The sequence below is a fragment of the Anoplolepis gracilipes genome, chromosome 12, assembly GCF_047496725.1.
Source record: "Anoplolepis gracilipes chromosome 12, ASM4749672v1, whole genome shotgun sequence".
In the NCBI taxonomy this organism is placed as follows: Eukaryota; Metazoa; Arthropoda; class Insecta; order Hymenoptera; family Formicidae; genus Anoplolepis; species Anoplolepis gracilipes.
Genome location: NC_132981.1, coordinates 10,459,143 through 10,483,834, shown reverse-complemented (window position 1 = coordinate 10,483,834; position 24,692 = coordinate 10,459,143). Strand labels below are relative to the sequence as shown.

The 24,692-nt window shown below is 33.6% G+C and overlaps 1 protein-coding gene across 4 annotated transcripts; it reads right to left on the bottom strand.

Annotated features, from left to right (window-relative positions):
* Window positions 1-1,543: 1,543 nt before the first annotated feature.
* LOC140671983 (uncharacterized) lies at window positions 1,544-24,610 on the bottom strand. Of its 4 annotated transcripts, XM_072903774.1 has the most exons (8): window positions 24,166-24,610; window positions 21,149-21,322; window positions 17,929-18,063; window positions 11,663-11,755; window positions 6,819-6,921; window positions 6,551-6,737; window positions 3,347-3,428; window positions 1,544-2,657 (listed from the first exon to the last, which is right to left on the bottom strand). In XM_072903774.1, exons 2-8 carry the CDS (start codon window positions 21,299-21,301, stop codon window positions 2,511-2,513), a joined length of 900 nt encoding a protein of 299 aa, XP_072759875.1. In that variant the 5' UTR covers window positions 21,302-21,322; window positions 24,166-24,610; the 3' UTR covers window positions 1,544-2,510. The 4 variants fall into 4 exon arrangements, with proteins under 4 accessions (XP_072759875.1, XP_072759871.1, XP_072759872.1 ...); XM_072903770.1 differs by lacking the exon at window positions 11,663-11,755; XM_072903771.1 differs by lacking the exon at window positions 11,663-11,755 and having other exon boundaries at window positions 24,170-24,610.
* Between the last annotated feature and the right edge of the window lie 82 nt (window positions 24,611-24,692).

Genomic DNA, 24,692 nt, shown 5'->3' with positions numbered 1-24,692 from the left:
CGAAAATAAAGCACTGCTCCCAAGTGAAATAACGTCTCCGGGAGGTGAATATGCATATATATTTGCCTAGGAAAGTCCGTGGAAGGCTTAATTCGCTCCCGACGACGACGGGCCGAGAGAAGGAGAAGGAGGGTCAGAGAGAAAGGGCTAGAGAGATAGGGGTGGGTGGACGAAGGGGGAGCCGGGGTACACAGAACGCGCGGTTTTACGCGCTCGCGTGAGTCGAAATTCATGCGGCGCGCAGGAACTGATATTTCCCAGAAAATGAATCACCCTTATACAAGCGGACCGACACACCGCGGTAACAGCGGCACAATAGTCAGACAATAGCAAAAGCGCGAGTGGTTGGTAGCTAGCGAAAAGGGATGGATAGGGGACAAAGAGAGAGAGAGAGAGGAGAAGGAAGGGGAAGGAATAGCGGGGGGGGGGGTGGATGGACCGAAGAGGGATCGAGAGATGCGCGCACGACGAAGGTAGAAGATTTCGTGGGTCGTTTCTCTCGACGTTAGCCGAGGGTGGATAGGCGATGAAGGGAGCGAAGGGACTGGTCGGGAACGAAGGAAGGATGGGAAAACTGAAACTACGCTCTCCAGACGGAAACAGGATGAAGGTGCGCCTTTCCGCGTACAAACCGCGCCGAGGCGCACCGCCAAACAGCAGCCGCGCAAATTAAATAACCCACATCCATTAAAGGCGTTGCCGTTACTCTTCCAGCTTTGTTACCCCGCACGTTACCAAGCACTTAATGTCTAATTAACGTGTTACGCAAATCGGCTGATATAACCGCGGGGGACTTGTCGCGCAGTTTCATAATTTACGATTCACGTCCGAAATGTACGGTGCTATTTGCGTCTAAGTTGGAAAGCAGAGATCGCATTCAGTAATAGATAAAGTTAAACACTATTCCAAACTACATTTGCTCTGACGATTCTCAGACAGATAATTCTTATGTATCGCGAAAGATATTTTTAGCGTTGACTTTTAGGAAAATATTTCAGGTAACAGACTGTTATTCTATCGTCTCCGAATAGATTCGCATTTCAGCTGTGAAAATAAATAATTTTAATATTATACATTAATAATAAAGTGAAAAAAATATTTTAACGTTAAAGTGTGCTAAAAGATAAAAAAATTAATCGTTCTAGAAATTGATTTTAGGTCACTTTCGAAATAGCGTCTAAGATATATAAATTCTGTTTTAGAAAGCTTATTAATATATATATATATATAAAATCAATACTTTGCGTTATATTAAATTCACAAAATATAATTTACATTGCTCTATAATAAGTGACGCATTTAATAATGCCAAAGTAATTAAACAGGGATGTATGTAACAAAACAATAAATTATTAAATATTAATTGTTTGTATATGTAATTAAATTATTTGAAACTCTTTAAATATGTTATTTCAAGTTACCAGAGATGTGTAGATAAACTCAAAATAGATTGAAATAATATATAATAAAATATTTTAGTATCCTTTACATAAAAAGGATACATATATATTTTGCTCCAAACTTAAAAAAGTCTGACATTGCTTTGTTTATCGTTTCAGAAGCATCCGAAATAAAGTTTAAATTATACATGAACTTTATAGAGGGATAAAAAAGTGAAGCACAAAATGTATCGAGACGACACGATGACTGATGAGAAACGTTTCTTTTCACGGTACCGTACGTTATATCACATGTACCTATACATACATATATTCAAATGACCGTTCCTTGGTGTTCATGAAATTTAAAACCTATCGACCCGTATGGCAACTAGGTTCTCACGAGATTGTTCCTTTGAGGCCTGGTCAATCGCGGCGTCACTCATAGTCCTGGTTTATCAAGCTGCCCTTCACTCTCTCTCTCTCTTGCAAGGCTTTCATGAAATTTAATGAGTTATCCGATATGCTCTTCATTTTTTCATGTCAAGTCGTTTCGTGAAAAAACATAGAGCGCCGATGCTAACATATTTTTATCCTAATTCTCTGTTCTGTTTTCATATAATTTTTTACTGTCTCTTTCATTTAATTTCATTCGAGATTTGATTTTAGCAACGTTGGAAAATATTCTCAATTATAAATGCGCAAGCGTTTATGACGTTTTTCATTCAATTTAAGAATATATCTTATAACACATCACTCCATCATCCATAAATAGCTTACTCCGAAAATAATATAATTTACGTTTGTTGAAATTTATTAAGACTTTAATCAAGCAAATTGCATTTATATTTTAAATGCATTATACGTTACAGTACCTGATTGACATGACTTCAAAAGCAGCTCGCACATACCGATGATGTTATTATACACGTCACGTGTACTTACTTCCGAGATAATGAAGAAGTATATTTACATGTTCTAGCTATCATTCCTTCAGAACCGACCGATCTTGTATTCGCGTCATCGGTATCTAATAGCCATCTTCTTATTCGTTTCGTACAATAAAATGCAATATTACAGAAACGGGGGCTTTTCCGCTTTTATACCAAAGACGAAACGTTTTACGAAAATTCAATAGATAGCCGAGCGATGGAGGATGTTATAGAGATTGTTCCGTTGGGCGTGATCTATGGGGGCACCGTGACCTGGTCTACCCCATAGCCTTTTCCAAGTATCGAAGTGTCTGCGACAACTCTCTTGTTCGATCCGCCGTTCCTCCTGAAACGAGATCGAGGTACGAAAATGATTTGTAATTTTCGACGAGGCTGAAAAAGAAAAATATTCCATGCAAAAGTAATCAAATGTAATCAAACGAAATAATATCGTCAAACATCGCGTACAAAAAAATTAATAATATATAAAAAAATATTTACAACAAGATGATTTTTTTAAATATCATTTTTATTTTTTATTATAATAATTTATTTACTTTGGCGTTTTGCGAATTTTATAACTCTATTATCTTAATATTATTTCGTTAATCTATAATTTACGTATATTTGTATTTGCCCTGAAATGAAATATTTACGAATCAATTGTTAATGACGTTATCTCAAAAATTGTGTTTTTTTTATATATTTTTTACTACCTTTTTATTGATTTTTGTTTATTACATCCGCTACGTATCTGCTATTATAACGAATCTTTCCCGCGAAATAGAATCAATTTAGGAGAGGAACAGAGAGCTTTTGGATCGCTTTTATGTTTGGCTCCCTTCGGAGTTAGCAAATATGATCCTTATGGATCGTTTAATTTCATTTTATCTACAGCGTTCGTCCGCGCTCGCGTAGCCAATTCGATTCAATAACAGACGGTCCGGCGAGATTGGCGCGAGATCGACACAATTAATCCTGTTCTGAATTAGCGTTTCGACGTCGTGCAATCATCATCGATCATACGGCACTTACCAGCGCTCTGTCCCGTTTACGTCGTATCTGCTCGGCGAGATCCGCGATGTATTCTCGATTGCCGACGTCAAGCGCGCGAAGCCTATAAAAGAAAGAGAGACGCTCTCATCAGCTTTCATATCCTTTCTTTGATGAACGCGGCGACGCCTCCCATGGAAATGATGAAGCCACATGCGTCGAAGAACGGATTATACGGGGAAATAAAGATTTGAGAGGTGTAACACGAACGAATCGTATCGTATTTCCTCTCAAACGAACTATTTAATATCGCAAAGGGATATTAAATAGAATGGCAAAATGAATGATTAACGGATATGTATTCATGTGTGGATTTGGATATGAACAGAAAAATTCAATATTAGACGTAAAATATTTCAGATTACATTATTTCAGTTAAACATTTTTATACTCACGATCGAAAAGAGAAATTGTAAAATTTGCAACAACTCCGCTAAAATAATATATAAATAGTTACATATATATTAATACGTATTTTTAAAAATACTGTTACATATTAATATGCAAAAGCGTTTAATTTATCTTTCATTTTCATCAGTTTGTGCTTATATAATTTTTCTATTTTTTTAAAAAATTCCCTCTGTTTTGTTTTCTATTGTATTCCATCCTTCAATAAATAATTCAAGAAAATGATTAAAAACAGTACAAATTAAACCAATAGATATAATTGACATAAATTATATTCACCTTTATTTGTAAACTACAAATATTGCAAGTGATTAAAACGAGAGTAGAATATTTGACTTTGCATGTTTCAATATTAAAAGCGACAAATTAAGTCCATCCGCTAGCAGGAGGTGTGAAAGAAAGAGCTTTTTCGCTCGAATGGTTCTAGTTGCCGATATTTTCTATGCTATTCTGAATAATCTTTAACGACTCTGTGCTGATAACTGCAAATATCTCGCATAGGGCGTTCAAAAAAAGCGTACGTCAATCGTTCTACATCAGTCTTCGTATATCACTAATTAAATACTTGCTCGCGTTTTATGCGTGCTATTTCGTCGTAAAAAAAAATAAATTGAAATAAAAATTGTACAAAAATGCTGAATAATATACTCCAGGCTTATATCGTTGTATTTTTTTTTTTTTTTTTTTTTCGCAGGTTGTCACCGCACGGTAATCGAGGTGATTAATTACTGCTACAAGCATTGCATAGCGTTTGGATGCTGGCCGACTGCGTTATAAACAACGCGACACTTCCTTCATAACTTTCATATACTATTCCATTAAGCGTTATCAAAGTATCTTGTTACATGACAGATTGGTGCTTCTATCTGTATCCGGTGACCGTTTACATGCAGGACATTATCGAGCGATTAATCGATATTATGCTATCGAATGCAAAGTCGAAGAAAAGTTATAGTAATTACTTCATCAATTTAACAAGCTTTAAACAAAAATATTTTTAGGAAAAAAGGTAATCATTCAAATCATGACATCTCAATCATATCATATATCTATAATATAATTTAAAACTACGTTACACTTGCATATATGAAAAAAATTTATTATTATTTATGATTTATACTTGATTGTTTTACAGATTCTTATCTTTCTATATAAAATGCATATTTATTTCTAGTTAAAATAAAATATTAATATTTTTACTTAATGATTGTAATTGATATACATATGCGTTCCAAAGAATTTTCCAAAAATAGAAAGTGAGATATTATATGTAAACAAAATTGTATTATTTTTTTTAAATCAAATTTTTCATAATAAATAATAAAAAATTATATATATATACAAAGATAATACTTTCTTGGAAAATAAAATATTGATGTTTTAACTTTTTCTCGAGATATTTTAAAACATATTTGTGAAACGTCAACCTGCAATATATTTTGTAGCAGGTTTATGTAAGAGTCCTCTCTCAATCAAGCATTTTTTAGAGAGAATATTTTGCATTCTCTGGAAGAAAATGTATTCTCCGTAAAAAAAAAAAAAAAATATTCTTTTACGACGATGACGAGGGAAAATTACGCTGATGAATATTTAGAGCGACGTTAGCGTACAAGGGAGGAAAATGAGGGTGAGATTGACCAGGAACAGACAGGTGAAATGGTCGAGGTCGAGTGCATCCAGGTCAATTGGTTGATTACCTGTAATGTAGTTACATCCCTCGAGTGTCGTATCACTACTAACCAATTCTACAGTTGCCGCCGTGTTTCGTCGTACTAACCATACTTGTGAGTAGATGCAAGTAAAAAATTAATTGTACATACACATGTATACAGCGGTATTGTCAGACATCAGACATTGACTATAATAACAAAAGACGAATTCTGAAAATATCTGCTACTAGCGACCTGCTAGCGGGTCGACTTAATGTGTCGCTTTTCATATTGAAACATGCAAAGTCAAATTTTCTACTCTCGTTTTAATCACTTGCAATATATCTTTCTTCTTGCATACTTTTTATATGAACTTGTCAGATTTTTATATCGGAGTGTCATAATTAATAAAAAAGGAATACGTCAAGAATTATAAAAAAAAAGAGAGAAAATAAATAAGAATATTATAAAATCAACGCCACACAGTGTGTATCAAAAATATATAACAACGTATAAAATATAATATACATACAATAAAAATACAACAAATATATTTATGTGTATGTCCAGTTTATTTGTGTGCGTAAAATAACATTTAGGAAAATTAATTGCAGTTTTAATATTTCGATCTAAACCTTTCTTTTCTAATGGAGGAACGTGAAACACTAAATGCTTTAGTTGTTTAAACTAAATGAGTGATCAATAATACGTTTTCATCGAGGAAATTACCGGACAACAGTAAGTGCTTTTAATATCAATTACAGTAATGAGTAAATGCACGTGATTACAACTTATGCATCTACACCGTACCGTTTATCGATTATTCTCATCACATATATAATCTTCAATGTTTAGTTTCATGTTTGCATGATATACATAAACGCGGTTGGAGCATGTTATAAAACATATTACACCAAGTATATTAACATGAAAGCGTATATAAGCAAATAATACACATTCATTAACTACTACAATTATATTTAAATATCAAGCGAGATTATACAAGAACGTTAAAGCCTGGACTTTTTTATGCACGTTTAGAAATGTTATTCTCATCAATTAGCGGCCAATCAATTTGAATAAACACGCTAATATTATTCAAACAATCATTGCAAATGTTCGTACTTACGATTCTATCGTGTATCCAGGACGAGTGGCATCTGTAACAAGGTAACGTGTGGTCTGCGGGTGCGATTGATAGCGTTGGCTGGTTAACAAAGGTACCAATTCGACACCGCCCGTGAGTTCGTACACCTGAACCTCCTCCTTGTAGAGATTTCTCGAGTCCTGCAACGGCTGTGTTTCCGATGCAATGCCTGTAGAGCAAAAGACCAGGCCGGAAACGAGATTCTAGCATCAGCACCGAAGAGAAGCAAATAGCAAATTCTACTATTTACCTGGCGTCGCCCTGTCATCATAGAATTTATTCATGTCCGCAACAGCCAGTGGATTCAACTTTCTCTTGTATAGCCTGTCAATTATCGAATTGTTCGTCCAACCCTGAAGCAAGTTGAAGCTACTGATTTTAAATGTTGCTTTCTCTTTTTTTTTTATCGATTATATTTAAGTCTATTAAACAGCAAATTTTACAATTACCTTTTATTTTAAACTATTGTATTTATCCTTTGGCAATTGTTCAAGTAAATTTGTGTGTGTGTTTCATTTTATTAAACTAAAAATATTGTTGTTTTTTATAGAAATCTTGTGAAATTTAATATACATTTTAAATGTCTCTTGCATGAGTAAAAATACAATTAATGGCATTTTATAAAATTACATGTGTGGTGTAAACAAGTTCTCTCTAAATATAATATTTTAGAAAAGGTAAAGTAGCGGTTTAAAATTTTATTCTATTCTTGCTTGGGATAACTTTTTTTCTTTCTAGACTCATTTTTATTTCTGGAAAATCTCTCTTACGAGTAACCATTTATATACTCTATAAAAATTTCATAATCTCAAAACACTCTAGCAAGATATAATTAACACGTCATTTCAATAATAATACATCAAGGGAGATGCAGGGAACACGAAGAAAACGTAAAATTAAATCAAAAGATCAACGCTTCATTCACCGACAGATCCGGTGCTTTGTAATTAGTAGTATACTAACGGTTTTGATCCGACGTGAACCAAGTCGCGCGTTCATTCATCAATGTCGGTCTCGTTAGCCGACTAGTTTCAACGAAGCCCCTCAGCTTATTATAGGGAAAAAAAACCACGCTATAAATTCGCCCATCATAAATCCATACTCGCCGACAGATACACGGCAACGAGAGACAGAAAGAGAGATAGGCGCGCGCATCGAGAGGAAAATACGAATGTGGAGACCTGACCTAATCCCCCAGGATAAACATGGTATGTGAAGGAGCTTGTGCGTAATAAGAAGGTAACTTAGCCCAAGTGGGTTGCGTTAATAAATTTTAGTTTAAACTTTCCGGTCGTGCGCTTGGGAAGGCGCCCGGAGGATCGTTCAATTAACTGGTAACGCGTCGCGGTTATACATGTAGAGAAGCAGTTAATTAAAAGTTGAAAGTCACATACTCCTCTAGAGAAAATCTGGAAGTCACGTCAAAAATTGCAAAAGCTGAAGGAAAAAAAAAAATAAATAAAAAAATAATAAAATTATTACGATACCAATTATCACGCTATAAGTGACTGACTTTTGATATATTTTCGGTATACCGTGCACTTTCGAAGGCAGATTTATATTTGCGAAACGAATGAATTATCGTACTACCGATTGCATTTAATTGATAACGCCACGCTTTCGTATCACGTGGAGCGCGATCGTGTTCCGCTTCGCGAAATAAATCCATGGTTGGAAAAGTCGTTGCAGTTATCGATTACGCCCCCGATGCGGGCGCTTGCACGATTTCCACGAATTACACAACTTTGACTATGCAATGTCATTATTGCAAAAACTTATAACGATTTCTACAAATCACCCGCCAGAATCCTATGAACGTGGAAGAAACTTTAGATTTATGCGTGTACATTATATGCAGCGGGGGGAGAGTATTTAGTTACCCCGTTCGCGTTATGGTTTCCTCAAAGAAAAACAAAGATACTCGAAATTATATATCAATTTCAGACGAATGAATGTTTCAACGCGCAGTTTAGCCCGTTGCAGTTTCGATTAACTTACTTCGATCTTATGTTTAAGCGCGATCATAATTTCCGTCTCGCACGTTATCATACACGCTAAGATAGTTAATTAAACTTATACGAGATGATAAATTCTCCAATAATATCACAAACTATATTGGTAACATTTCGACAAATGCGCGATTGCACGGGAGTTATATATGCGATCTCGAATGCCAATCATTTCGATAAATTTATATTCAAACGGAATTGTCAATGGCCAAAACCGACTGGTAATTCCAAAAGCTTCCACACATCTGAAATGCTGTTTATATTATACTAATTATTCGGGAAATAATCGTCGCCGCATCAGTGATTAGAATCGCTATTGATATTTCAGGGAATATCACCAGCGCGGTTTGTCGAATAATTGAAAGATACAACATGACGTTTCTACGGTACTTTTTGGAAAAGAGAAGCCAAAAAGCGAAGAGAACACAGTAGAATAATCTCCCCGGAATTTTCTACCGGCGTAAAAACTTTTTTTCTCTTCATCCACGCCGAGCTTTACGGTAGCCGCATCCGTCATGCGATATATATAAATAAATACGTAACTCCTCCCCGTCGGCCAATTTATTGCATTTACCGCCACATGCGTGCGGTAAAAAAATTGCATGAACTACACGATTCGGTGGCGCATTTCCCCGCGAGAGATTTGGACACAATTTAATTTCTTAGCAAAAGCGCATCTCTCCCTTCATTTTACGTATCTTCCTTCCGCGATATCTCTTTACGCGGTTAAATTACAACGCACAAAAAAAAAAAAAAAAAAAAAAATTACGAACCGCAATTTACTTGCGCGTCCCGCCTCTGGATTAATTGTGCAGCAATTCAGCGTGAAGGTAGATAACTTTTCCGTTTTAACGAGAACATACATCGAACAACAAATATCGCGCGTTTTTGTTCTCTCACATAAATATATATCGCGCACCCGTTCATGGTTTTCGTACCTTGTATCGCCTTCTCCCCCATTACTCACTTCGCCCATTGGATTGATACTTTTTCATTCTTGATGACGTAAAGAATCAATAATTTTCCCGCCACAGGTAAATCATTTACCTGTGGCGGTGCGTACGTGACCTAGCGATGGAAACAGATCACGACCGAATGAAAGAAATTATTGAGGAGTTTCGTGCAACAACGCACTAAATTTTCAATCCCTAAATAGCCTTTTTTTTCGTGTAACTATAAAAAGGTGCGCACACAATTTATACAAATTTACCAAAATAAGCGTATCTGTTGTACGTGACCGCCGACAATTTAAATAATTTGTCTTTTCCAAGGAAATGTGCGTCGCGACATGAATAATTTTAGAAGCATGAGGAAAAGTAATTGGATTTAAGCTAACGAATTAAGATGTAACGCGCTGCAAATAAACGGCTAAAATCTCCTCCTTTGATTACTTTTAGATGAACTTTAAATGACCAAGATCTCGATCTGAGATCAAAATATTTTTTATATTAATAGTACAGAAAGCTCTTGCAAAGAAATAACTCGGTCTAATTAAACTTTGTCTGTGGAAATGTTATTTCAGTTTTCAACGAGATATCATCTTATTCGTCAAATATATGTTATATTTACTGGAAATTGCGATAAGCGCGATTTGAACTTGTCTATTTAACATAATAAGGAGATTTATAGAAAGTAACTTCTTATATAATCTTGGAAAAATATATCAAAATGGACTTATATCTCTCTTGAGCTCTGTCCCTTTTTCTTTTGCAGTGAACCCTTCAATTACCGCGACGTCTATAGTTTGCGATCCCTCAGGGCCGATGTTCGTCAATCTAACAGGGTTACTCGAGCAGCGGTGGAAAGTTTTGATGCAAAGTTGCCAGTACAGAGGCTGACGCGAGACTACTCCCATTTGCTGTGACAATGTAATTTCGTTATCGTTCCAATTGGTTTCTCAGCGCGAGCTAGTTGCTTAAACGTGCAATTACGTAGGAATCAGTTCTCGGAACTACAATGAAGCATACCTATCTCTCTTTCCCGTTTCGAAAATTTTATCAAAGAAGATATGAGAGAATAGTCTCGTTCCCATCAACTAAACTACGCTAAAAGAGTAATATATATATATATATATATATATATATACAATGTTATATTATTAGTATTTTGTTTTTATAATATTAATTTTTTCAAATATTATCTTTTATGCATATTTTGTTTTTATAAAAATAATTTTTTCAAATATTATCTTTTATGCATGTATGTGTATATGTGTCTGGGGATACTATTAAAAGTTAGGTTAGTCACACGTTTTTTTTCTATATTAATTATTTTTCTGTATTAATATACTTTTTGTAGATAAAGAATCAATTTTTTATAAAGCAAGATAATTTATTTGTCGGAAGTTCATACAAGTACAAATAGTTAACCCAAGTAATAATTTAATAGTTTTCGAGTATGGTCAGCACATTGAGTGACGATACTAAATTATAGTATAATTCTGCTAAATTATACATTGCTAACGTAGACATCGCAATATATTATGTTAACGTTGAAACGTATCCCTGTCACGCTATATTATCGCATGTATCCAACATGAAATTTCTACAAATTGGTTCAGATCTTATTGATCTAAATAGAAGAAAAAAAAATCTTCAATGAGGTATGTTATAATATGCAATATATAAATGTAATCGCAAAATAATTATATAGTATAATCTCAACGGCAATCAATTCGTAATTCGAGAACCGTTTTCATAATAAATGCGTCTAAATATTTTATTTTACACCATAAAAAGTATAGAATACTCTCTAGATGCTGTTTTCTCATTGTAGGATTAAATTTGGAGAAAAGGAAGTCCCTAAAGACCTACGGAGTTGATTTTTCGATAGCTAACGCTTCAATTAATGTTTCGCACCGTCTCTGTATAATTAAACTGACTTTACGACACTTCTAGCGAGCAGTTTCTGAAGTATCGCGCGCACAAAGAACCAGTCGGCGCTTTGAGATCGCGAAGCGGTTCCTCCCCCTCACCGATGATTAAGGATTCCCTTTCTGTAATTAGCGGATGCGCAACACGAGGCACCCGCCATCTAAGTATCCTCGTAGTGTATACGGTTAACGCGACTAGATAGATATGCGTACCATGGATTCGAGGAAGCGCGCGCCCAGCAACTTGGGATCCCTCCAAGGAGCTCCGCCAGGACCAGGACGTCCCCACGGCGTAGGATGCACCAGCTAAGCACACGGTGTCGTCGCATATTAAGCAGTTTCCAAGGCTTGTTTCCTCCATCTACGTGTACGCGGCTTCGTCGCGACGTATTCGAACACGTGCCCACTCGCGCTCGCTTATCCCTATACGGTTCCCCTGCTCTGTCATCATATACGGGATTCAACAGGGATTCTAAGACGCCCGCGGAATTTCGCGTTAGAACCTCATATGCATCCGATTAGTGGCGTAGTCTAATTTCTACAACCCCGACACGTAATCTTGAAAATTACACCGCGAGGAAGAGCGGCAGCACACGGTGTGTTTGCGCATGTTTGTACATGCGGTAGCTATTGTACCAATCTCGCGAACTAATCCTATCTTCCCAATTCATGAAACATGAGATTGATTTCCACGTGCCCGGTCAGTTTAAATAAAATAATAATGCGAATTTAATATTTCATAAGTTCACATCTTCTCGAAATATCTGCTTCAACTATATTTGCACAGACTAGTTGCAAGTATAACTGCAATATTTAATTTTAATTTGAAAATAAATCGATAATTCAATATCTATACTTAACATATATCAATTTATTATATTATAAACAGCACATTAAATTTCATCTTTCAATGAATGTATTTTGAAAATTTATTGTAATAAAAATATAAAACATTCAAATCCATCTTCTCTCTGTTAGAGCTTGAAAAAGACTTGCCTATCAATTTTTCATTGAAATAAATGAAAAATCCATTTTTGCGCACGATGCTGGACGGTGTCGTTAAAACGTTTCCGTTCGCAACTACACAGAGCGTCAAAAATTCCACGGCGACGAACCTGTAGGCGCTATAGAAGAATCGACTTTGTGGAAGTAGCGTTTCTAGTTCTACGTGATCGGAGAAATCGACTATACGTCTCGAGAGTTCGAGCGGATACGACGTGTTCGGCCCCGGCGGCACAGCCGCTCTCTCGAAATTATTGCCACGAGAAAAATGCCTCGTGTCCAACATACAAGGAAAGTCCATTACGAGATTTCTCGTATTTGCTGGCATGACGAGTCGATACCGTGTCCGACAATAAAGCTTAACTCATTTGAATGCAACTCGATAAAAGAATCGCCGTCTATCGTTTTCTATAGATTTATCCGTTTCGAATATTTTCTTAGTCTAATTAAGAAAGCTAATGGATTATTTGCGGGTATAAGAAAATTTACATTTAATTAAATCAAAAGTCATTAAAAGCTGAAATTTATTTTAATTAAAAAGAAATTATTTTTTATATTATTTTTTTATTATAAAGTGCTAAAGTAGTTGCTCTTTATTAAATGTATATTTAAATGATATTTAAAAATTTTATTCACAATAATGATATTTAAAATATCAAAATCATTCGAAAAAAATAATAATTTTTGACATGTCTTATGAATTAACAGTCTCCAAATTTTTTCCCGTCTCTGTACAGAGCAAGACTAAAATAAGTTCCACACGCATCATCGCGTGTCCGACATTCACGCGATGACATTGCAATACAAACTTTGTGTTTGTGGTATTGAAAAGGTATCGTGTACGAAGGTCGAAGATGAGATATTAATGAAAACTTCCGGCGGTGATATCGTCACATTCGACTGACATGTCGAGGACGACAAAATTATGAATCGTTTGTGAATAAAAATTGCATAAATTACAATGTATATAAGTCGCAGTTACTTTTCCATCAATACGTTAATCAGTGTCAATGTAATTATTTTAAGCTTATTGTAAATTTATCTATAACTTTTCAAAAAACTAAAATTCAAGAAACACTCACAAATGCAGTTCTAATTAAATTATCTCGATTCCATTAGACTTCACCATCATAGATAAATATATGATTCCTTATCCTTATTCTATCATATATATATTTATAATATCTTTTGCAATTTTTTATAGAAACTTCCGGAATAATTCTCTAAATTTCATCAATAATTAAACTAATTAAATTATCATTTGTGACTGTCTTCTTTCAGATTGTAACTCTATTTAGTATAGACAAAGAAAGTAAATTTATTAATCTCCGGCTAAAGTAAATCTTATCGGAATCTTTGTCACCATTTCTCGATTCTACTTTGGTCCTTAACTGCGACGATAGGATCGACTTAACATCGGGCGTTCACCCCTTTCATCCATTCCTCCGACCTAGAAGCCGGAAACCCCATACGTGCCGCTTTTGCAATATTCAAGGCAATAATACAGGTGACTTCCGGTACCATTATGCTATTCTCAATGCAACATCTACGAGATGGATTGTATCGTCGTGAATCGGGGGTAGCCGTATGTAAGTAATTTGCCTTTGTACAAAATTGTATGGAAGTATGCCTCTCTTATATAGCGATAAATTCCTGTACTGACGATATTACGCGGTATTATAACGATCATAAGCGTATCAAGATGCAACTCTAATTGGCGATGCATACATAAGCAAGCAAAAAGCTCTTTCCAGTTATGTGGTAGAAAACGTTTAAGGCGAGTTTCTATAAAAGCAAAACTAATGGACCGACTGCCGCCGTTCTATTTCCAATTGTACGTCTAAAATGAAGCAAGCTTTTTCTTGCTTTTATCCATCGGAAAAAATGTCTCAAGATATATCCATTGAAATATTAATGCATTCAGTTAAGTTCACTTTAGACCATAATTAACGAAAAAATTCGAGACGAAAATATATTTTTTAAATATATTTCATATGTGTATATATCCTGATGTTTTTTGTACATACACATATATATATACATTACTTGGTATCAAACAAATAAATTTTTTTTTCCTAATTATAAATTGTCTGAAACAATGTTAAAATTGTAAAACAATTATAGCAAATATCGTACATACGAATTTCTCTGTCAAATCAAGTATCTTGACAATAATTCAATTCAATTCATGATTGAATTTTGCACATTTCAAATATAACGACAATTCCTAAAATTGGTAACGAAAAGTAGTAAGGCTTTACACATCTGTTAAATCCATATTTATATTATAATATCTATTAATATTTTAACGATCCTTTAAAATAAAAAAAAGATAAAGAAAATATTAATAATATAAATTCAAAATAATTAAATTTATTGGAAAATATATTTTATGCACTTGTAGATAACACTTACTTTCATTTAACGTATGCTTAAGAAATCAGGGAAATATATAAATATATCTTTCATCTTTTTGATAAATGTGTATACCGAGCAAAAAAATTGTACGGTCGTACATTCATGTCGCGGTAAAGAAAAGGTATGGAAATTTGCATGGAAATACGAAGCTCGTTTAATCAAAACAACAAGCGAGGTGAATTCCATGGAATTCCATTTTTGCTTTGTTCTGTCAGAGATTAATTCTGTCTATATCTACGTTGTCCATCTATGTAATATATGAGTGTAATACATAAATGACTTGTTAACTTTTAAGATGTGGATTCAAAAATAGTTCGAGTATAATTACAGGATATAATTGCACTTTTTATTCAAGCATATATAGTGCATAGTTTCATTATGAAAATTTTTTAAACTCTTTCCCTGATGTAAAAACGAAAAAGGGATTTTATATAAGCGATTAGGAATGATTTTATGCACTGAGAGAACGATTAAAAGATATCAGAAAAATTGCGGTAATTACTAAAATATAATAATTTCAAAAATAATCGCAATAAAAAGCAAAACTCAAGTTATCATACACATATACACAGACATTAGTTGGAAAAATGGCTGATAATGGTTACCGACTTAACGTAACAGTGATATTTTTATCTCTCTTATATTTTATAGTAATAATTTTCTTAAGAACCAAGATAACACCATAGGAAATAAAATCTTTTCCTCAATGTTTCAAACGGATTGTACTATCTCATCGTTCTTAGAACAAAATAAACTATGTTACTACTACTATTGCTATTTTAAAAATAATATTTGGTTTTAAATTTCTCATTTTTGGTTTTATATTCAATCTTTTCTATATTTACGTAAAACGAAAAAAAGTTGCTCAAACATGGTTAATTTGCCCAATTTTGCTAAATTATGACCCAATTGTGCTAAATCCCTAAATTAAAATCTCGTTTAGAAAATTTTTTTTTAATTTGAAACTAACAAAAATCGTAAATTTTTTTCTAATTCTATCTTTTTGATAAAATAAGAATTCCAATCTGTGCTTTTGACCAAAACTACATAAAATGAGATATCCACTTTATAAAGCAATTTGTTTTATAATGATTTGGACTGTTCTTAATCTCGTTGCAGTCATAATTTGATAATTAATGTCTGAGTAGTTTATTTTTTATTGTGATTTAATATTCCTGTATATGATTATTATTATACGATATAAACAAGACAAGACATCAAATTAGTGCAAAAAAAATTGCACAATATAATGTATAACTAATTTGATATTCTGTCTCGTTTATATCATATAAGAATTGAAAATTAAAAATATCAAATAAAACATAACATATTACGTAAACATAAAATATTTAACAAAATATTTATAAAATAAAATTTTCTGAAATTTTTTTAAGCAAACAATAAAATATTATCATCCAATGACACTCTAGCAATACTTATCGTAAAAAAAATAAAATAAAAAATCTTAAATTTGAATAATGTTATATAGTCTGTAATATATACATGAACTGTGAAAAAGATGGATAAAGATTTACATTATTGCATATAAATAAATATGTAGTAAAAGTTTAATTCTAGGAAATATATCATCATTTGTCTCCGACTGAGAGAGTAATAATTTATAACGTAATTCGCGCAAATTTACCATTTGATGCATTAAGAATAATCATTCTGAGTGTAATTGTATCAAGTTGTTATTCCAATGATGAATATGAACATTGAAAACATGGAGCTGAAGAAAATTTCGTCGTGGTTTCAGAGAATGTTGCATAATAATAGTCGTTATTTACATGAGTTCGAGATAGATAATAATACAGATAAATTTAATTATGCTAAGAAAGCTTCTCAAGATTCTGCAAATATTTACCAAGTCACACCTTGTTTATAGATGCGTCGCTAAATAATTTTCACAATGACAGATTTCAATTTAAACAATTACTTTGAGTTGAAAAATTAGTAGAATATCTAAATAAAGTCATTCAATTTTATATTTTAGTTAATTAAAAATTTAGAAATTAACAGAATTTATATCTTTTAATAATTACTAAAGTGATAATGTATACCAACTGCAATGCATATTTGCAGTAGAATTTACCTCAATATATTCAATATATATTTAATAATACAAATATATATGCAATATATATTTGTGTTATTAAATATTAACTTTTATACATAATAAAAAAAATCAGAAGAGTAAAAGAATCATTAACATATATTTTTGGTGTAAATGAGTCGAGTAATGTGAAACTGCCGCTTTGTAGCTATTCTTTAAAGCTAATGTTAGACAGGGAATATTCTAATATGTGTTTCAACGCAATGTTGTACAACCTGTGTGCTGCTTGAAAATTTTGTGCGGTACACAGTGTTGTGTGATATTATTTCCTGGTGCTTGTGTGCGTTCATACGCATGGCACATGTTTACGTACACGTGCACGAATTTAATAACTCGATTTGTACCATATCCTCGACTGTATCCTCGGCTCTACAGCCGAGGTGCGTTGGAATTTAAGATATATAATTTTTCCGGTTACATATAATTTCTATAATTATTTTTCTACAGAAAATAGGTTTTTTTCAAGTTCTTTTTTTTCGCCCAGAATTTAATCTAGATATCAAAAAATTTTGCATTGCGAAATTATAATGTAACTTTTGTCCCTTTTTCTATCTCATTTTAATTTGCATATTGAAAAAGTCCATGGTGACAAATAGATCTGTTCGCTTACGTGACACGACCAGCTTAAACTTTGACTTCTCTCAAGCTATTTAACTCTCATTTTACTTCCAGGAAATTGTCGGCTCAAGAACTGATGCATAGAGCGGAAGCATTAAAAACGCGGTAACAAATCTTACTGCACGTGTAACACCGTTTTCACATGCATCAGCGCGACATGCGTAAGCAATAAACCTGAAAGTTTTCAGTAACGTGCATGCGATCGTCGTTTACGGTCGAGTTGCACTTTTTACGGGGCAAAGTTTGGCGGCAAGATGCGCCGATAGTTTGAATGAAGAGAAAAATGACGGCTACAGACACAACAGTCTGTCCCGAGTGGTTTTACCTGACCGTAACTGTGACATCTTCTCGGCAGCTCAGGCGGCTCCAGAGGTACGTTTTTCTTCCTTAAAGTCGCTGCACAGGGCGCGCCGCCACCTGGTTTACCCCACGGCGAGTAACTAGCCAGAATTTTCTGCAACTGCAAAGAAAAAAAATTTTAAATATAAAGTCGCTGTATAAGTCGAGCTACCGCAGTTAAGTCAGACTGCCATCACCAGGCTGCCTCGTGTAAGTTATGTATATTTGATACTTTTTGTTAAATTGTTCGTTGCGTACAGATAATACGTATATTGTAATAAAATATCAAGTTCCTTTTTACTCAAATTTATATTACAATTTTTAAAAATTTCGTACACGAGAACATTACGTAACTTATATATAGATGGAAAAGGAATAAAAAAAGGTACGATTTTGCCCGAGATATTTAACCCTCAAATTGAACACGTTTTTTTGACACCGTAATCCTGAACACGTGGGTAACTAAAGTCCGAGTTAATTTTTGTACTCTCCAATTTATTTAAAAAATTTTTTTTTAAATGTACACATCATCTTTTAAGTTTAAACTAAAAGCTTATGTAGTAGAGTTAAAAAAAATATTTTTAAACACTATATTTTTGTCATTTGTTAGATCAAGATTTGAAATAGATGTTTTATATAAAAATTGATAAAAATTTGACAAAATAATTTTGAACAATAAGGCTTCCAGGAATTTTTAGTTCAAAGTTCAAAGTTTACGAAAAAAAATACTATATGTCCACGGCTTTAAAAAAATATAATTATTTGAATGATGGAAAATAAGTAATTTTCAGGTATAAAAAAATGTGTTTTTTCTGAAGAAAAATTTTTTTTAATCTTCAGGTAATTTATTTAAAAGAAAAGTGAAAACAAAATGTAATTTACATTACAATACAGTATAAAAATTGATTAATACAATTCCTGTTTGTTGCTCGTTTTCATTAACAAAAGATACTTTTAGGATACTTAAAGATTACTTTTTATGAAAATAAATGAACACAATAGAAATTAAAGCAATTTGTTTCTTTTTTAGAGAGATTATCATTGTAAATTTATAACTTATTTTTATAAACAACGATCAACAGCAAAAAACAATATTTAAAAAAAAATTTACTTATTCACCTTTTCTTATTTAATATACGTAAAGCGAATACGTGGGTCATTTGTATCCGCTTCAGATTTAGATTCGCCAACACACTTTACACTGAATAAACTGTTTAAATTGTCCTTTCAGTTATAAGTCCCTTTTGACACTTGTTTTTAGATAAGTTTCCAACCATGAGATTTTATTAATATTTTTTTAAAACAATGGATTAAAAATGGCACGGACACGAAAGACCCACGTGTTCAGTTTGAGGGTTAAATATGATGTCTTATATAATGCTACAAATTAGAAATGACTCTTAAAAAAAGAAAGTATTGTAATTCAATCCTTTTTCTAAATAAAAATTCTAAATAAAAATAGTTTAAAACTTGCGTTAGTGTGCTTATACTGCATGAACTCGACGGATAGAGATGGAATTAGCCCTGAGCATATCGGTCCTCCTTGGTAATATCGCCAACGCACTTACAGTCGACCGCATGCACTTGCACCAGACCACGACTACACCAGATTCCCATGTAATAAGAGAGGATAGGACCGCGAATAATCCCTCGCCTGTCATTATTAGCATGCCGGTTGCGGCAGTAAATCTCCCTATCCACATGCAGTAAATACAATTTAAATGCGGTCGATGTGTGTATATTAACGCGATACGAAATAATCACCGAAGCAATAATTACACCGGGATTTTCATCGGCATAATTTCAACGTATATTTTGAGTGATTGGGGGCGGTGAACAAAATATATATGTGCGATGTGCGTTACGCCAAATTGAATCTCGTGTATTTTTACATTATATTCCATATGAATTGTTATTTTCACAAAGGACAGTAATGAATGTAACGAGCGTGTGTTCTGCAAATATTTAGGACCACCGCTGCGGTGATGATTGTGCATCATCGTTATGTTACGTCAATATCAAAGTAAAATAAGGTAGCGAAATTTTAAATGCCAAATAAAGTTAACGTGAAAATCAGTATTTAAAAAAATATATAAAAACAATTCCAAAAATTTTTGGATTTTTTACTTTATAAAATTGAAAAATACTCTGTCTTTCTCTCTAGAATGAAACTAACATTGAGATGATATAGACAAAAAATATGTATGTACATCTCATTTTGAAGTTCAACGGTGCATGCAAATTTTTTAAAAATTTGTGTAGATGTCTTGTAATTCAAACATCTTATCTTCAGTCGCGACTTATATTTGCAATCGCTTCCGAAAATTACAATCAAGACGCGACCTCAATGCACACTTTAACGGGTTGTACAATGTTTGTTATAACAAGTTTGTAACAAGCACGGGAAGACAAGAGCGTGAAGTTTATGTAAAGCGCAACGATAGAGACCGTGATAGATTATTGGGTTATCTTTCGCGGGTTGTTTCTTAGGATAGTTAGGTGGAGATTATGCAAATCCACTTTAATGGGTAGCTTTATTACTGTTCGCTTGTACATAATTCCTTGTTCCAAATTCAACGACATGCCACTTAAAACATTGAAATAAGTACAACTAGGTCAATCACATAATAGAATAAAAATCTATGTTTAAAACGCCTTTAAGCATGAAGATCATCTGATGTAATATTTTATTGTGATTTTTAATGTTCTCGAATAACTTTCATTTCAAAAGTATCATTTTAAAATAATCTTCTCCGTGTGTTAAGTATTATTGATTACATTTTACATATTTATTTGTTTCTAAAATTTATGTTTTTGACCTTAGTTAAATATACTTCAATTACAGTCCTTATTTATCCCATTATTACGTTATGTATCAGGAATATAAGCTTTGTGATATAAAAATAAAATTCTATACTTAGCGAGAGCACTTCCAGAATTAAACGTAACATTGAGAATTTTGAATAATCCAGCTTTTATCTCTGCAAAAGGATGAAATTTCAAAATCTGGACATCTTCGCCCTAATGACGTTCCGGTTCACCGAATATACATTAGGATCGTATCTCTCTCACGGTTGACCTTTATCCGATCGGTAACAATGGCAAGCGCGAGACAATGATGTTAAGGGGCGGTTGCCTCCAGGGCAAGTGACATAAACGGCAGCAACGTGGTAGCAAGTCAGAGAACGCCCATTTATGACACATACCTCACGTTGTTCACGATGCTTTTGACGTTGCAGCTCCTCCTTCCGTCGCCTCCATAACGCCGTACCTTCCTGAACGACCCGGTGCTCGCGCTTTCTTCTCGCGTCCTCTTCGACTTCCGGCTCGTACGTCGTCTCAGGAATTTCCTGCGCCATTTACGTACCGTGCCCACCAGCCTGATGGAAAAAGAGAAAAAGAAGAATGGAACAAAGGTGTACACAGCGACTGTGCATGATCACGACAATAGCGATGCGAGGCGAACTGATTCCTTAAAAACATGTCACTTTGAATATATCGAATGCTAAAATAAAGACGGGAGCGTCTTGGTACAAGTCGCATGCCGCAGCACGTGGGTTCTGTCATCATTCGTTATCGATTTAACAGGATATTGCTCTTCTCTCTCGGGAGACACGCCGTCGTTGCACGTAGTCGACGGTGTAATAGAAGTGCCAATGCTGGGACACCAATGTTGTAATCGCGAGACATTCGGTTTTATATATCGTTTCCCGATATAGAAACGAATCGCAAACTCACCTCCAGCTCCGTTCTGTCCGCTTCGTGTTTGATTCATTCGGTTTCTTCGAGCTTATGATTTAATTTCACATATTCCGCTGTAAAGCATAATTATGGAAAAAGCAAGATATAAATATAATTATAAATTAGAACCGACATTTGAATTACAAATGTATTAAATCGTATTAAATGTTATGTTTTTCAATAGGATTTGTTTTTATTCTTCCATATGCCAAAAAATTATATAACATACATTTTGACAATTTACATTTAACATTTAATATTTTACATTTATATTGATATATATTTTGAAATTTTTATTATTTGAAGGAAAAAAAAACAGGAAAAAAAAACAGAAAAAGATGCAGAATATGCAATTGAAAAGCACAACCTTATTGAATTGGACTGTTATAAATAACATTCGCCGACTTTATATTCAGATCGCGTTTGATAAATCACTTTTATCTGTCACACGAATACAACCGTTATATAACTTTTATTGTATATTTTATTGCTTCGTCGTGCACATCAGATTGATATCTACACTACAATAAACGTAAAACGTATTTCCTTACTTTCACATGTATTTCTTAAATAATGTGCTATTCTTGGACTTTAAAATATCAAATTATCCAACGTGTCAAATACAGTTTAGTCCGCACAATTATATTTTGATTAAAATTGCACATATAAATTATACAATAAACGTTTACAAATACAATGACCAAAATACCAAGAATCACAAAATCTACTGTGATCTGTAAATTTATGTTTTATCAAGCAAGTCAATTTATATAATTAATAGTCTAGATTAACCTAGATTACTAAATAATTGTTGCTAGATTGTATAATCGTATATATGTATTGTATAATAATAAAAAAGAATAATTCTCGATCTGTGTAATTGGAAAAGTTTTATATGATTTGTATGAAAAAGTTTATTTATTACTAACCGTCCTGTTATTGTTAAACACAACTTTAATAATTATGTAGTGATTTATTTCAAAATAAGTGCATCTTGTCACATAATTACTAAAGTTATATTTACTAATCATTACATTATTGCATTTAGCATTAATAATGTAAAAAATTTTTCATTTTTAAATAGAGTTTTTATAAGTATACGAATTAATTTAAAGAGGGAGAGAGAGAGAGAAAAGACTGCTTATTATAAAATTTATAAACAGATAATTTTAATTTTAAATAAAATAAATTTTGGATTATTAAAATGAAATATCAATAAATAAAGAGGTAAATTTAGAACCTCATACAGTCTAAATTCAACTTATATATTAATAAATTTAATACTTGCATTAATTTATTTGGAAATAAAAAAACTCGAATTACAAACTACTAGATTGTAAAAGAGTTGTACAGAATTGTAACGCTTTATTTTGTGATCCGTGCATTTAGATAGCGATCTATAAATTCATGAATACAAGCGCGATGCGCTACACACTTCCCGCGACTCATAAATAAGCCGCGAGAATGCACTCAGTGGTACAATTGACCGTAAAGCCGACTCTTGGATGCGAACCTCCGAATGCCATTGGTTACATTCGAGATTACCATGTAAAAAAAGTTGCAGGATTTTTAGAAAAACACACATGGATTGTTCTCTCTCTGCAAATAACACTAGTACAATAATGATACGACACACTCTTTGTTCTAGTTAATATTCAGTTAAACCTGTATCCTGAGCCACATAGCGATCTTGCAATCTTTCGAGTTTTTATTTTACATTTATTAGTCTTTTATTTCTAGACTTTCCGTTTTATAAAGTAACGATGCTATTTTTCAGCAATAAAAAAAAAGATGAAATTTAAGTATAAAAAGATTTTTATAAAAAAAACTAATCAATTTTAGAATATTGAAACCGTAATTCTATTTAAATACATGTATATATAACTATGCTTCTTTTCATTTGCAGGCATCTGTGCAAAAAGTGAAGCATAAAAAATACAAGATATCAAGTGAAAAATTACAAGGATGCTAAAAATGTACCCGATTTAATTTTTTAAATCGTTATTGACAGCAAAAGATTTTTTTTAGAAAAGGAACGTTTTTTTATTGCTATGTTGTTATTAGAGTTTAATTTAAACTCGGTAAGTTGTGTAATAATAAAATTGAATCGGGCAAAAAGCAGAATGGAGATTCGAGAAGATTCGTCACCAAATGTCACGTAGCGATGAAGTATATAAATTTGATATCGTCTCGCATGAGATAAAATTGGAAGAGATCGGGAGAGATTTTATTTCGCTACCAGGTACATATAATGCGTGTCATTCGACGAAGAAGCCGATCAATACCTTGTCTTGTGGTCAATAAGGAGACGAAACTGACAGAACCGTAGTGCGGCTGACATGTGAAAGTAAATCGATTCGTAAGTTTTTACGAGCGGTACCGGTCGATCGGCACTGGATGTCGTCCCCGATTACGGCATCGTAAAGGTGCCGGATAAAATAGAGATATACTTTACTTGCATCTAGCTATCTCGTATACGTACTCACGACATTATGGTTTCTCGCGTGCCATCATCGCGACGAGACAATGATGCGGAGAACTATGGAACGTGCGAGCTGATAAATACTTTGCCGCGAGCCGCGATTACGTTCCTATAATGCTTCTTTGACGACGGGAGCACGCGACTGCCGACTCTCTCGTGAATCCGCGCCTTCGTCGGGGGCTTCACGGGGGTTGCGGTAGTCGCCGACGTCCCGGAGTTCGCCGACATACCGGCGCACGATTTTCGAGCTACGAATAGCCACGTAACCTGTGTGTGTGGGTGTATATATGGTGTATGCGGGTATTATCTCTACACCGTTATATGCCTTTCAACCTTCGACTTCCGACCTCCAATCAGGAACGTAATAGCCACCAGATTGCCCCCGAACAATCGACGCGATGCTCGCGGATTATCGGAAATGTTCCTCGATGCGCGAAGGGAAGTTGCAAGCTGTAATCATCGAAACGATTGTTAAGAAAAGATAAACAATGCTTGCGGCTTGAATCACATACGGAATATTTTTATAT